Below are 11,662 nucleotides of genomic sequence, written 5' to 3' on the forward strand. Positions count from 1 at the left end.
GGTTAGGGTTGGGGTTAGGATTAGGGTTAGGGTTAGGTTAGGGTTAGGGTTAGGGCATTAAGGTTAGGGTTAAGTTTAGGGTTAGGGTGTTAGGGTTATGGTTAGGGCGTTAGGGTTAGGGTTAGGCTTAGTCTTAGGGTTAGGGTTAGGGTTAGGGTTGACGTTAGGTTTAGGGTTAGGGTTTGGGTTAGAATTAGGGTTAGGTTTAGGTTTAGTGTTAGGGTTAGGGTTAGTGTTTAGGATTAGGGTTAGGGTTAGGTGTTAGGGATAGTGTTAGGGTTAGGGGTAGGTTTGGGCTAGGGCGTTAGGCTTAGTGTTAGGGTTAGGGTTAGGGGTAGTGTTAGGCTGGTACAGTTAGTTTTAGGGTTAGGGTTAGGGTGTTAGGGTCAAGTTTAGGGTTAGGTATAGGGCGTTAGTTAAAGGGTTAGGTTTAGTGTTAGGGTTAGTGTTAGGGTTAGGATTAGGGTTAGGGTTAGGGTTAGTTTAGGGTTAGGGTTATGGTTAGGGTTAGGGTTGGGGTTAGGATTAGGGTTAGGGTTAGGTTAGGGTTAGGGTTAGGTTAGGGTTAGGGTTAGGGCATTAAGGTTAGGGTTAAGTTTAGGGTTAGGGTGTTAGGGTTATGGTTAGGGTTATAGTTAGGTTTAGGGTTAGGGTTAGTGGTTGGGTTAGGGTTAGGATTTAGGGTTAGGGTTCGGGTTGGGGTTAGGATTAGGGTTAGGGTTAGGTTAGGGTTAGGGTTAGGGTTATGGTTAGGGCATTAAGGTTAGGGTTAAGTTTAGGGTTAGGGTGTTAGGGTTATGGTTAGGGCGTTAGGGTTAGGGTTAGGCTTAGTCTTAGGGTTAGGGTTAGGGTTAGGGTTGACGTTACGTTTAGGGTTAGGGGTTGGGTTAGAATTAGGGTTAGGTTTAGGTTTAGGGTTAGGGTTAGGGTTAGGGTTAGTGTTTAGGATTAGGGTTAGGGTTAGGTGTTAGGGATAGTGTTAGGGTTAGGGGTAGGTTTGGGCTAGGGCGTTAGGCTTAGTGTTAGGGTTAGGGTTAGGGTTAGTGTTAGGCTGGTACAGTTAGTTTTAGGGTTAGGGTTAGGGTGTTAGGGTCATGTTTAGGGTTAGGTATAGGGCATTAGTTAAAGGGTTAGGTTTAGTGTTAGGGTTAGTGTTAGGGTTAGGATTAGGGTTAGGGTTAGGGTTAGCTTAGGGTTAGGGTTATGGTTAGGGTTAGGGCATTAATGTTAGGGTTAGGGTTAAGTTTAGGGTTAGGATGTTAGGGTTATGGTTAGGGCGTTAGGGTTAGGCTTAGGGTTAGGGTTAGGGTTAGGTTTAGGGTTATAGTTAGGTTTAGGGTTAGGGTTAGGGTTACGGTTAGGGGTTAGGGTTAGGCGTTAGGGTTAGGGTTAGGGTTAGGTTTAGTGTTAGGGTTAGGTTAGGGTTAGGGTTAGGGTTAGGTTTTAGGGTTAGGGTTAGGATTAACGTTAGGGTTAGGGTTAGGTTAAGCGTGAGGTTAGAGTTAGGGTTGGGGTTAGGGATAGGGCGTTAAGTTTAGCATTAGGGTTAAGTTTAGGGTTAGGGTGTTAGGGTTAGGGTTAGGGCATTAGGGTTAGGATTCGGATTAGGGTTAAGGTTAGGGTTAGAGTTAGGGTTAGGTTTGGGCTAGGGCGTTAGGTTTAGGGTTAGGTTTAGGGTTAGGGTTAGGGTTAGGGTTAGGGTTGACTTTATGTTTAGGTTTAGTTATAGGGTTAGGGTTAGGGAGTTAGGGTTAAGGTTAGGGTTAGGATTAGTGTTAGGTTTAGGGCGTTATGGTTAGGTTTAGGGCGTTAGGGTTATTGCTGTGGTTAGTGTTAGGGTTAGGGCGTTAGGTTTAGGGTTAGGGTTAGGGTTAGTGTTAGGCTGCTACGGTTAGTTTTAGGGTTAGGTTTAGGGCATTAGGGTCAAGTTTAGGGTTAGGTATAGGGCGTTAGTTAAAGGGTTAGGTTTAGGGTTAGTGTTAGGGTTAGGATTAGGGTTAGGGTTAGTGTTAGTTTAGGGTTAGGGTTATGGTTAGGGTTAGGGTTGGGGTTAGGATTAGGGTTAGGGTTAGGTTAGGGTTAGGGTTAGGTTAGGGTTAGGGTTAGGGCATTAAGGTTAGGGTTAAGTTTAGGGTTAGGGTGTTAGGGTTATGGTTAGGGTTATAGTTAGGTTTAGGGTTAGGGTTAGTGGTTGGGTTAGGGTTAGGATTTAGGGTTAGGGTTCGGGTTGGGGTTAGGATTAGGGTTAGGGTTAGGTTAGGGTTAGGGTTAGGGTTATGGTTAGGGCATTAAGGTTAGGGTTAAGTTTAGGGTTAGGGTGTTAGGGTTATGGTTAGGGCGTTAGGGTTAGGGTTAGGCTTAGTCTTAGGGTTAGGGTTAGGGTTAGGGTTGACGTTACGTTTAGGGTTAGGGGTTGGGTTAGAATTAGGGTTAGGTTTAGGTTTAGGGTTAGGGTTAGGGTTAGGGTTAGTGTTTAGGATTAGGGTTAGGGTTAGGTGTTAGGGATAGTGTTAGGGTTAGGGGTAGGTTTGGGCTAGGGCGTTAGGCTTAGTGTTAGGGTTAGGGTTAGGGTTAGTGTTAGGCTGGTACAGTTAGTTTTAGGGTTAGGGTTAGGGTGTTAGGGTCAAGTTTAGGGTTAGGTATAGGGCATTAGTTAAAGGGTTAGGTTTAGTGTTAGGGTTAGTGTTAGGGTTAGGATTAGGGTTAGGGTTAGGGTTAGCTTAGGGTTAGGGTTATGGTTAGGGTTAGGGCATTAATGTTAGGGTTAGGGTTAAGTTTAGGGTTAGGATGTTAGGGTTATGGTTAGGGCGTTAGGGTTAGGCTTAGGGTTAGGGTTAGGGTTAGGTTTAGGGTTATAGTTAGGTTTAGGGTTAGGGTTAGGGTTACGGTTAGGGGTTAGGGTTAGGCGTTAGGGTTAGGGTTAGGGTTAGGTTTAGTGTTAGGGTTAGGTTAGGGTTAGGGTTAGGGTTAGGTTTTAGGGTTAGGGTTAGGATTAACGTTAGGGTTAGGGTTAGGTTAAGCGTGAGGTTAGAGTTAGGGTTGGGGTTAGGGATAGGGCGTTAAGTTTAGCATTAGGGTTAAGTTTAGGGTTAGGGTGTTAGGGTTAGGGTTAGGGCATTAGGGTTAGGATTCGGATTAGGGTTAAGGTTAGGGTTAGAGTTAGGGTTAGGTTTGGGCTAGGGCGTTAGGTTTAGGGTTAGGTTTAGGGTTAGGGTTAGGGTTAGGGTTAGGGTTGACTTTATGTTTAGGTTTAGTTATAGGGTTAGGGTTAGGGAGTTAGGGTTAAGGTTAGGGTTAGGATTAGTGTTAGGTTTAGGGCGTTATGGTTAGGTTTAGGGCGTTAGGGTTATTGCTGTGGTTAGTGTTAGGGTTAGGGCGTTAGGTTTAGGGTTAGGGTTAGGGTTAGTGTTAGGCTGCTACGGTTAGTTTTAGGGTTAGGTTTAGGGCATTAGGGTCAAGTTTAGGGTTAGGTATAGGGCGTTAGTTAAAGGGTTAGGTTTAGGGTTAGTGTTAGGGTTAGGATTAGGGTTAGGGTTAGTGTTAGGTTAGGGTTAGGGTTATGGTTAGGGTTAGGGCATTATGGTTAGGGTTAGGGTTAAGTTTAGGGTTAGGATGTTTGTCGGGGGAGGCAGCGGGTCTGCCTCTAGTCTAACTGAAGAAGAATTTAACCTTGAAGAAATTCCAGTGTATCCATGAGAGGCCAGAAAGTCCCGAGAAGTGCCATGGAAACAAGATTAGAGAACTAAGATAAGAAGAACTGTCCTGACGATTCAGGCGAGAAACTATCACCCAATCGTGAACTGTTAGTTACTAAAGTAAACCAATCCTGTATGAACACCTACTTTGAAGAAGGTTATAAAAAAGCTTGTTAAAACAATAAAGGGGCTTTTGCAGCCATTTTGGTTGCTTTCACACAATCTGATGTTTGTCGTGTCCGTCTCAACTGCGACAAATGGTGACCCCGACGTGATTGATTAGAGCGACGTGATTGATTAGAGCGACGTGATTGATTAGAGCGAAGTGGTCATTTAAAGGAGAAGTATAACGGCGGCGGGAAGAGCCGTGGAGACGGAGCCCGGTGTAGCTGAGAGCAGAGGGAATCTGCCTGGTCCGGACCTGAACTTCGACACCTAAAAAGGTGAGCCACCGGGAACGGGACTGTAATTATGGGGCAGTCATTAACAAAGGAAGAGGAGACAATTTTGTCTACCTGGAAAGCCCTATTAAAAAGAAAGGGGGTTAAAACCTCAGAACAAAGCCTGAAAAAGATTTTGCTATGGAGTAAGATGCAAGGCTTTGAAGCCACAACAGTTACTGCATTCAGTGTGAGTGCATGGCAAGCAGTAGGATTGAAAATATTGGATGAGGTCTCTAAAGGACAAAAAGAGGCATGTGAGTTGGCAACCACATGGCGCTTATTGAGTGAAACCTTAAAGGAATGGAAGATAGAGCGTGAGGCCTCTGATGGGAAACTAACAGACATTCGACCTGGAGACAATGACGGGGAGGACTGTGGCAAAGGGACAAAGGCAGTGGATACCTCAGCCTCAGGAATAGCAGGCAGGAAACCCCTCATGGGCAAAAGCAGATCGCGCCCTCGCCCACCTCCTCCTCCTCCACCATTAAATATTTTGCAGGGCGATGAGGAGCCCCCCCCACCTAGTGGTGCAGCGGCGGCCCCTAGCGGCGCAGCAGCAGAAGGGGTGATTCCATCAGCCCCCCCCAAGGAGGAAAATAGGGCGGGTAACACAGAACCAGAGAGCGAGAGCGAAAATGAAAGTGAGGGAGAAGAAGCTTTAACCACGGCTTTACAAACTCTACATATCACAGATAAACCCATGGTGAAGAAAGCCCAGCCATGGACTCTCCCTCCATCCACAGTAACTGTAATTCCAAGGTCCCCTGATCGATTTTGGGAGGGAGTTAGAAAGTATGCTGCTGAGGCTGGCAACTGGGATCTGGTTGAACGCCTCAGCCCATACTCTCCAACCCCGGCATGTCCAAAGCCTGTAGATATAGCAGCAGAGGCTTATGGTGCATTCCCTGTTTATAAAGCTGTTGCAGGCACAAATGAGCATGATGAGCACAATCCGATCAGTTGGAAGGTGGTGCAGGATTTGCAGAATAAAGCACAGAAATTTGGAATCAATTCTCCTGAGGTGATGCAACTTATTCGAATAATCAGCACAGATTTGTTGTGTCCATATGATGTTACACATCTCGCACAAGTGCTGTTTCAGCCAGTACAATTACAAGTGTTTCAATCTACTTGGAGGCAGATGGCACGAGCAGCTGCACAAAATAATGCTCGACTGCCACAAGACGATCCGAGGTTAGGACTCGGAGAAGACGCCTTGCTTGGCGAGGGACCATTTAGTAACCCTCAGCTGCAAGCTACGTGGCCTCCGATTGTCCTTGAACAGGCACAACACATAGGGATTACAGCATTAAAGCGAACCATGGAAATGGCAGCTCCAAAACAGAAGTATATTGCTATCCGGCAAGGTCCTAAAGAACCCTTTTTGCAATTTGTAGAAAAAATATCTGCTGCATTGGAGAAACAGGTAGAAGATGAAACGTTAAGACAAATGTTATGCAAACAGCTAGCAAAGGATAATGCTAATGAGGACTGCCAAAAGATAATACAGTCTTTACCAGGAGATCCTTCTATTCCTGACATGGTGGCCGCATGTTCAAAGGTTGGTACAGTGGAACATAAAATGGCGGCTTTAGCTACTGCCATGAACATGCGAAATACAGGAAAATGCTTTGGATGTGGTAAAGACGGTCATATGAAAGTAAATTGCCCGAACAGAAGGTCGGCAGGCAAGCAGCCCATGACTGTCCCACCAGGAACTAATTGCAATAAATGTGGGAAATTGGGACATTTCGCAAAACAATGTCGTTCCAAGTTTCATGCTAACGGGCAACCGATACAGGGAAACCACAAGAAGAGCGCGAGAGGGCGCGCGAGGACATCAAATCCCCTCCAGACAGCAGGTCAAATCCCCTCTGTGAGCAGCTATCAGCCGCAACTACTGGCTCAGCAGGGTTGGATGTATCCACCGCCGACACAATAACTATAGTTACAAAAGACATTGTTAAGGTCCCTCTTGAGGCAAGGGGTCCCATAGGACGAGGACTGAGTGCGTTACTTATAGGAAGATCAAGTAGCACCTTAAACGGATTAATCGTGCATGTGGGAGTCATTGATGCTGACTTTACGGGTCAAATTTGTGCATTAGTTTCGACCCTTTATCCACCTGTTACGATTCCAAAAGGTACTCGTCTTGCTCAACTTGTTCCTTTTTTGAGTTGTGTCCCAAAAGCAGAACAGCGACTGCGAGGCGATGGAGGCTTCGGTTCTACAGGACCCCCTCAAGTGTGCTGGTCTCAGACTGTCTCATCATCTCGACCACATATGACGTGCACGCTGTCAAATCATGGACATTCACCGACTACAGTAAGGCTTGCGGGGCTCCTAGATACGGGCGCCGATGTGACTATTATTTCTAACTATCTGTGGCCATCCACCTGGCCAACAGAGGATGTGGACACAGGGGTAGTGGGGCTGGGAGGCTCCGCACGAGCAAGAACAGCAGCTACGGCAATTCTGATCACCAATCCTGAGGGCCAACAAGCAGTCGTTAAACCATATGTGACAGCAGCTCCCCTCAATCTATGGGGGAGAGATTGCTTGTCACAGTGGGGGGTGAAGATTACTACGGATTTTTAACGGGGGCCACTGTGCTGCAGGGTGTTAGGCAACCCACGCTTGTTTTAACTTGGTTAACGAATAACCCTGTGTGGGTGGATCAGTGGCCCCTACCAATGGAGAAATTAAAGGCCCTGCAAGAATTGGTGGCAGAACAGCTAGCCGCTGGACACATTGAACCCTCTCAGAGCCCCTGGAATACTCCAGTGTTTGTGATAAAAAAGAAATCAGGAAAATGGCGATTTTTGCATGACCTGCGGCAGATCAATGCTGTCATGGCCACGATGGGGGCTCTACAACCAGGCATGCCTTCACCGGCCATGATCCCTCAAGATTGGGAAATCATTGTCATGGATCTCAAGGATTGTTTTTTTACAATACCATTAGCCTTTCAAGACAGAGAAAAATTTGCATTCTCTGTGCCTTCTGTCAATCATGCAGAACCTGCAAAAAGATATCAATGGAAAGTTCTGCCGCAGGGCATGAAAAATTCACCAACAATTTGTCAATGGTTTGTGGCACAAGCTTTGTCACCTGTAAGGGAAAGATTCCCTACCAGTTATTGTTACCATTACATGGATGACATCCTGTTAGCATCAAACAACAAGGAGCAGTTGAATGACATGGAGAATGTGACTAGAAATTCATTACAACACTATGGATTAGTTATCGCCCCTGAAAAGGTGCAGAAAGTAGAACCCTGGAAGTATTTAGGACTAACAGTCACAGGTAGGCAGGTAATGCCTCAACCTGTGAAACTTAACCTTGAAGTTAAAACCCTTAATGATGTACAGAAGTTAATGGGATCTCTGAATTGGATTAGACCCTATCTCGGACTGACCAATTCACAACTGCAACCTTTATTGGAATTATTAAAAAATTCCAATGATCCAACAGAACCCAGAGTATTAACTGAGGAAGCATTAAAGGTAATTCACATGGTGGAACGATCTATACACGAGAAATTTGTTTCTCGAATAGATCTGTCTCAATTGGTGCAACTCTTTGTACTAATTGACAAAACTGTACCATTTGGTGCTTTGGTGCAGTGGAATTCTGAGTGGGATGACCCACTGCACATTCTAGAATGGATGTTTCTGTCATTCCGACCACGAAAAACTGCTCCTGGACTGTTTGAGCTTATTGCTGATGTAATCATAAAAGCCAGAAAACGATGTACAGAACTAACAGGGCGTGACCCAGCTAAGATTGTTTTACCTGTTCAAAATTGGTATTTTGAATGGTGCTTGGCAAATAATTATGAACTACAGGCGGCCATGGCGGGTTTTCAAGGACAGGTGTCATATCACCTCCCGTCACATCCGCTACTGAAATTTGCTCGAGAAATACCATTTGGTCAAAAAAATTTAAGCCGCCCAGAACCAGTGAACGGCCCTACTGTTTTTACAGATGGCTCAGGAAAAACAGGTAAAGCAGCAGTAGTATGGTATGAAAACAACAACTGGAACAACAAAGTAGTATATCAAAATGGTTCTCCACAAGTAGTAGAGCTACGTGCAATGGCTGTTGTTTTTTCTATTTTTTCTGTTCCTGTAAATATTGTAACTGACTCAGCGTATGTAGCTAACTTAGTTTCTAGACTAGACAAAGTGGTTTTGACCATGTCAGACAATCAATTATTATTTGATGTACTTTTAGAACTCTGGAAAAGTATTCAACTACGGACAGAACCTTATTTTATCATGCACATCCGTAGTCATACCACTTTACCAGGATTTTATACAGAAGGTAATGCCAGAGTGGATGCTCTTGTTTCCGCTATGGCTCTTAATACTGTTCCTAACATTAAGCAACAAGCTGTATTATCACATCAATTTTTTCACCAAGGATATCGAGCTTTACGACGGCAGTTCGGCTTGTCTCATGCGGAAGCTCGGTCTATTGTAGCCGCCTGCCCTGACTGCCAAGGAACTCACACACCAGTGTATTTTGGTACTAACCCCAGAGGTATGCAGGCTTTACAGATTTGGCAAAGTGATGTTACTCACATAAATGAATTTGGCCGACAGAAGTATGTTCATGTTTCCATTGATACTTATTCTCATGCCTTAGTAGCAACAGCACATAACGGGGAGACAGGAAAAGATGTAGTTCGACACTTCCAAAAGGCTTTCTCTATGCTTGGGGTACCACGCCAAATAAAAACGGACAATGGCCCAGCATACATTTCACAGAAGGTTCAAACATTTTTTAATTTGTGGGGTGTTACTCATGTTACAGGAATTCCCCATTCCCCAACAGGACAAGCAATTGTTGAGCGTGCACATAGTACGTTGAAGCGGCAGCTTCAAAAACAAAAAGGGGGAATGATTGGGGAACCACCACAGGCATGTTTAGATAAAGCAGTTTATGTTCTTAACTTTCTCCATTACGGGGATAATTCTTCTCTACCTCCTCTTTTTCAGCATTTCTCTTCTCTTTTTTCAAAACAGGATTTGCAAAAAGACATCAAAGTGCATGTTAGAGATCTAATTACTGGCCAGTGGAGTGGACCATGTGAATTATTAACCTGGGGCAGGGGTTATGCTTGTGTCTCTACAGATGCCGGCCCTCGCTGGGTTCCTGCTCGGTGTGTTCGGCCTGTGCTGGAACCTGCATCAGGCTGAAGGATGGGTAGTTCCACAACCCAAGCAGAATATCTGGGTAACTTTGGCAAATATGACACATCAAGAAACCTTGTGCCTTTCTACTGCGAACCCGGAAAATCCATTCTCCACCTGTTTGGTGGGAGTGCCAGTAGACACATGGCCAATCCCACAAACCCTTCAGGCTTTCTCTCTTTGCAACTCTTCAAAAAATTGTACAGATAATTGGGATGGTGTATATAGTCACCTTCCACAGGTTACGCAAGAACCCCAAGAGCTAGAGTTGCTAGGCTCTGTTATAATGGATGCTTGTGTGTTTTTTAATTACTCCTATAACACCACACGGAGAGGGCAAAATGTGAATGCAACTAATGCTGCTTATCATAATTCAACTGCTTGGTGCAATTATACTTCGACTAACATCTCACGATCTTTTGCTGTTCCTCTTGCATTACCTCCTGGTGTGTTTCTAATCTGTGGAGATCGTGCCTGGGGAGGCGTCCCATCTAAACTGAATGGAGGCCCGTGTAGCCTCGGACGTCTCACGTTATTAACACCAAATGTGTCAATGATTCTGAATATGACTCGAAAACATAAGCGAGTCCCAAGGACCGTTCATCGGTTTGAAAGTTCTTGTCGAGATAACGTTGAATTCTGGAATCCAGGCCAGATCATAACGGCCTCCATATTGGCACCAGGAGTTGGTGTTGCAAATGCCTTAACGACTTTGAATAAGTTGGGATGTTGGCTTAGCAAACAGACTAATGCTACTTCTTTAGCTTTAAGTGGCCTTTTAACTGATGTTGATAGTGTTAGACATGCTACTTTACAGAACAGGGCTGCAATTGACTTTTTGCTTTTAGCGCAAGGACATGGATGTGAAGATTTTGAAGGAATGTGTTGCATGAATTTGTCTGACCACTCAGAATCTATTTTTAAAAGTATACAGCAGCTGAAGGATGGTGTGAGGCGTCTAACAGAAGAGGACGGATTGGATTGGCTTACAAGGATGTTTAAAGGATGGGGACTTTCTGGATGGTTGATATCTCTGGTCAAAACTGTGGGGGTCATGATCTTGGTAATTGTGACTGTGCTTTTGATGTTGCCATGTCTTGTCAGTCTTCTGCAAAGGGCCCTGCAGAAGACTGCTTCTGCAATATTTCTAGCACAAATACAAAAAGGGGGAATTGTCGGGGGAGGCAGCGGGTCTGCCTCTAGTCTAACTGAAGAAGAATTTAACCTTGAAGAAATTCCAGTGTATCCATGAGAGGCCAGAAAGTCCCGAGAAGTGCCATGGAAACAAGATTAGAGAACTAAGATAAGAAGAACTGTCCTGACGATTCAGGCGAGAAACTATCACCCAATCGTGAACTGTTAGTTACTAAAGTAAACCAATCCTGTATGAACACCTACTTTGAAGAAGGTTATAAAAAAGCTTGTTAAAACAATAAAGGGGCTTTTGCAGCCATTTTGGTCGCTTTCACACAATCTGATGTTTGTCGTGTCCGTCTCAACTGCGACAGATGTTAGGGTTATGGTTCGGGCGTTAGGTTAGGGTTAGGTTTAGGGTTAGGGATAGGGCGTTAAGTTTAGGATTAGTGTTAAGTTTAGGGTCAGGGTGTTAGGTTTAGGGTTAGGGCGTTAGGGTTAGGATACGGATTAGGGTTAGGGTTAGGGTTAGGGTTAGGTTTAGGGTTAGGGTTAGGGTTAGCGCTTAGGGGTTAGGGTTAGGGTTAGGGTTAGGGGTTAGGGTTTAGGGTTAGGGTTAAGGTTAGCGTTAGGGTTAGTGTTAGATTTAGTGTTAGGGTTAGGTTTAGATGTAGGGTTAGTGTTAGGGTTAGGGTTAGGGTTAGGTCGTTATGTTTCAGGTTAGGGTTAGGATTAGGGGTAGGGTTTGCGTTAGCGTTAGGTTTACGGAGTTAGGGTTAAGGTTAGGTTTCGGGTTAGAGTTAGGGCGTAAGTGTTATGGTTAGAGTTAGGGTTGGGGATAGGTTTAGGTTTATGGTTAAGGTTAGGGCGTTAGGGTTAGGTTTAGGTTTAGGGTGTTACGGTTAGTTTTAGGGTTAGGGTTAGGATTAGGGTTAGGTTTATGGTTAGCGTTAGGGTTAGGGATAGGGCTTAGGGTTGGGGTTAGGGTTAGGGTTAGACTGTTAGGGTTATGTTTAGGGTTAGGGTTAGGTTAGTGTAAGGTTTGGGGTTAGGGTTTAGGGTTAGGATTAGGGTTAGGGTTAGTGGTTGGGTTAGGGTTAGGATTTAGGGTTAGGGTTAGGGTTGGGGTTAGGATTAGGGTTAGGGTTAGGTTAGGGTTAGGGTTAGGGCATTAAGGTTAGGGTTAAGTTTA

The 11,662-nt window shown here is 44.9% G+C and overlaps 1 protein-coding gene across 2 annotated transcripts; it reads left to right on the forward strand.

The window, feature by feature from the left end:
• The first annotated feature begins 4,524 nt into the window (after positions 1-4,524).
• Positions 4,525-10,807, forward strand: LOC141941371 (uncharacterized). 2 transcript variants are annotated; one of them, XM_074864004.1, is made up of 2 exons: positions 4,525-6,463; positions 9,278-10,807. In XM_074864004.1, exon 1 carries the CDS (start codon positions 4,575-4,577, stop codon positions 6,078-6,080), a length of 1,506 nt encoding a protein of 501 aa, XP_074720105.1. In that variant the 5' UTR covers positions 4,525-4,574; the 3' UTR covers positions 6,081-6,463; positions 9,278-10,807. The 2 variants fall into 2 exon arrangements, with proteins under 2 accessions (XP_074720105.1, XP_074720106.1); XM_074864005.1 differs by having other exon boundaries at positions 9,255-9,334.
• The last annotated feature ends 855 nt before the right edge of the window (positions 10,808-11,662 follow it).

Source organism: Strix uralensis, chromosome 3 (assembly GCF_047716275.1).
Source record: "Strix uralensis isolate ZFMK-TIS-50842 chromosome 3, bStrUra1, whole genome shotgun sequence".
Taxonomy (NCBI): domain Eukaryota; kingdom Metazoa; phylum Chordata; class Aves; order Strigiformes; family Strigidae; genus Strix; species Strix uralensis.

Bases quoted from the DNA above. Each gene is read 5' to 3' on its own strand.
- LOC141941371 (XM_074864004.1), top strand. From the start codon at position 4,575: ATGGGCAAAAGCAGATCGCGCCCTCGCCCACCTCCTCCTCCTCCACCA.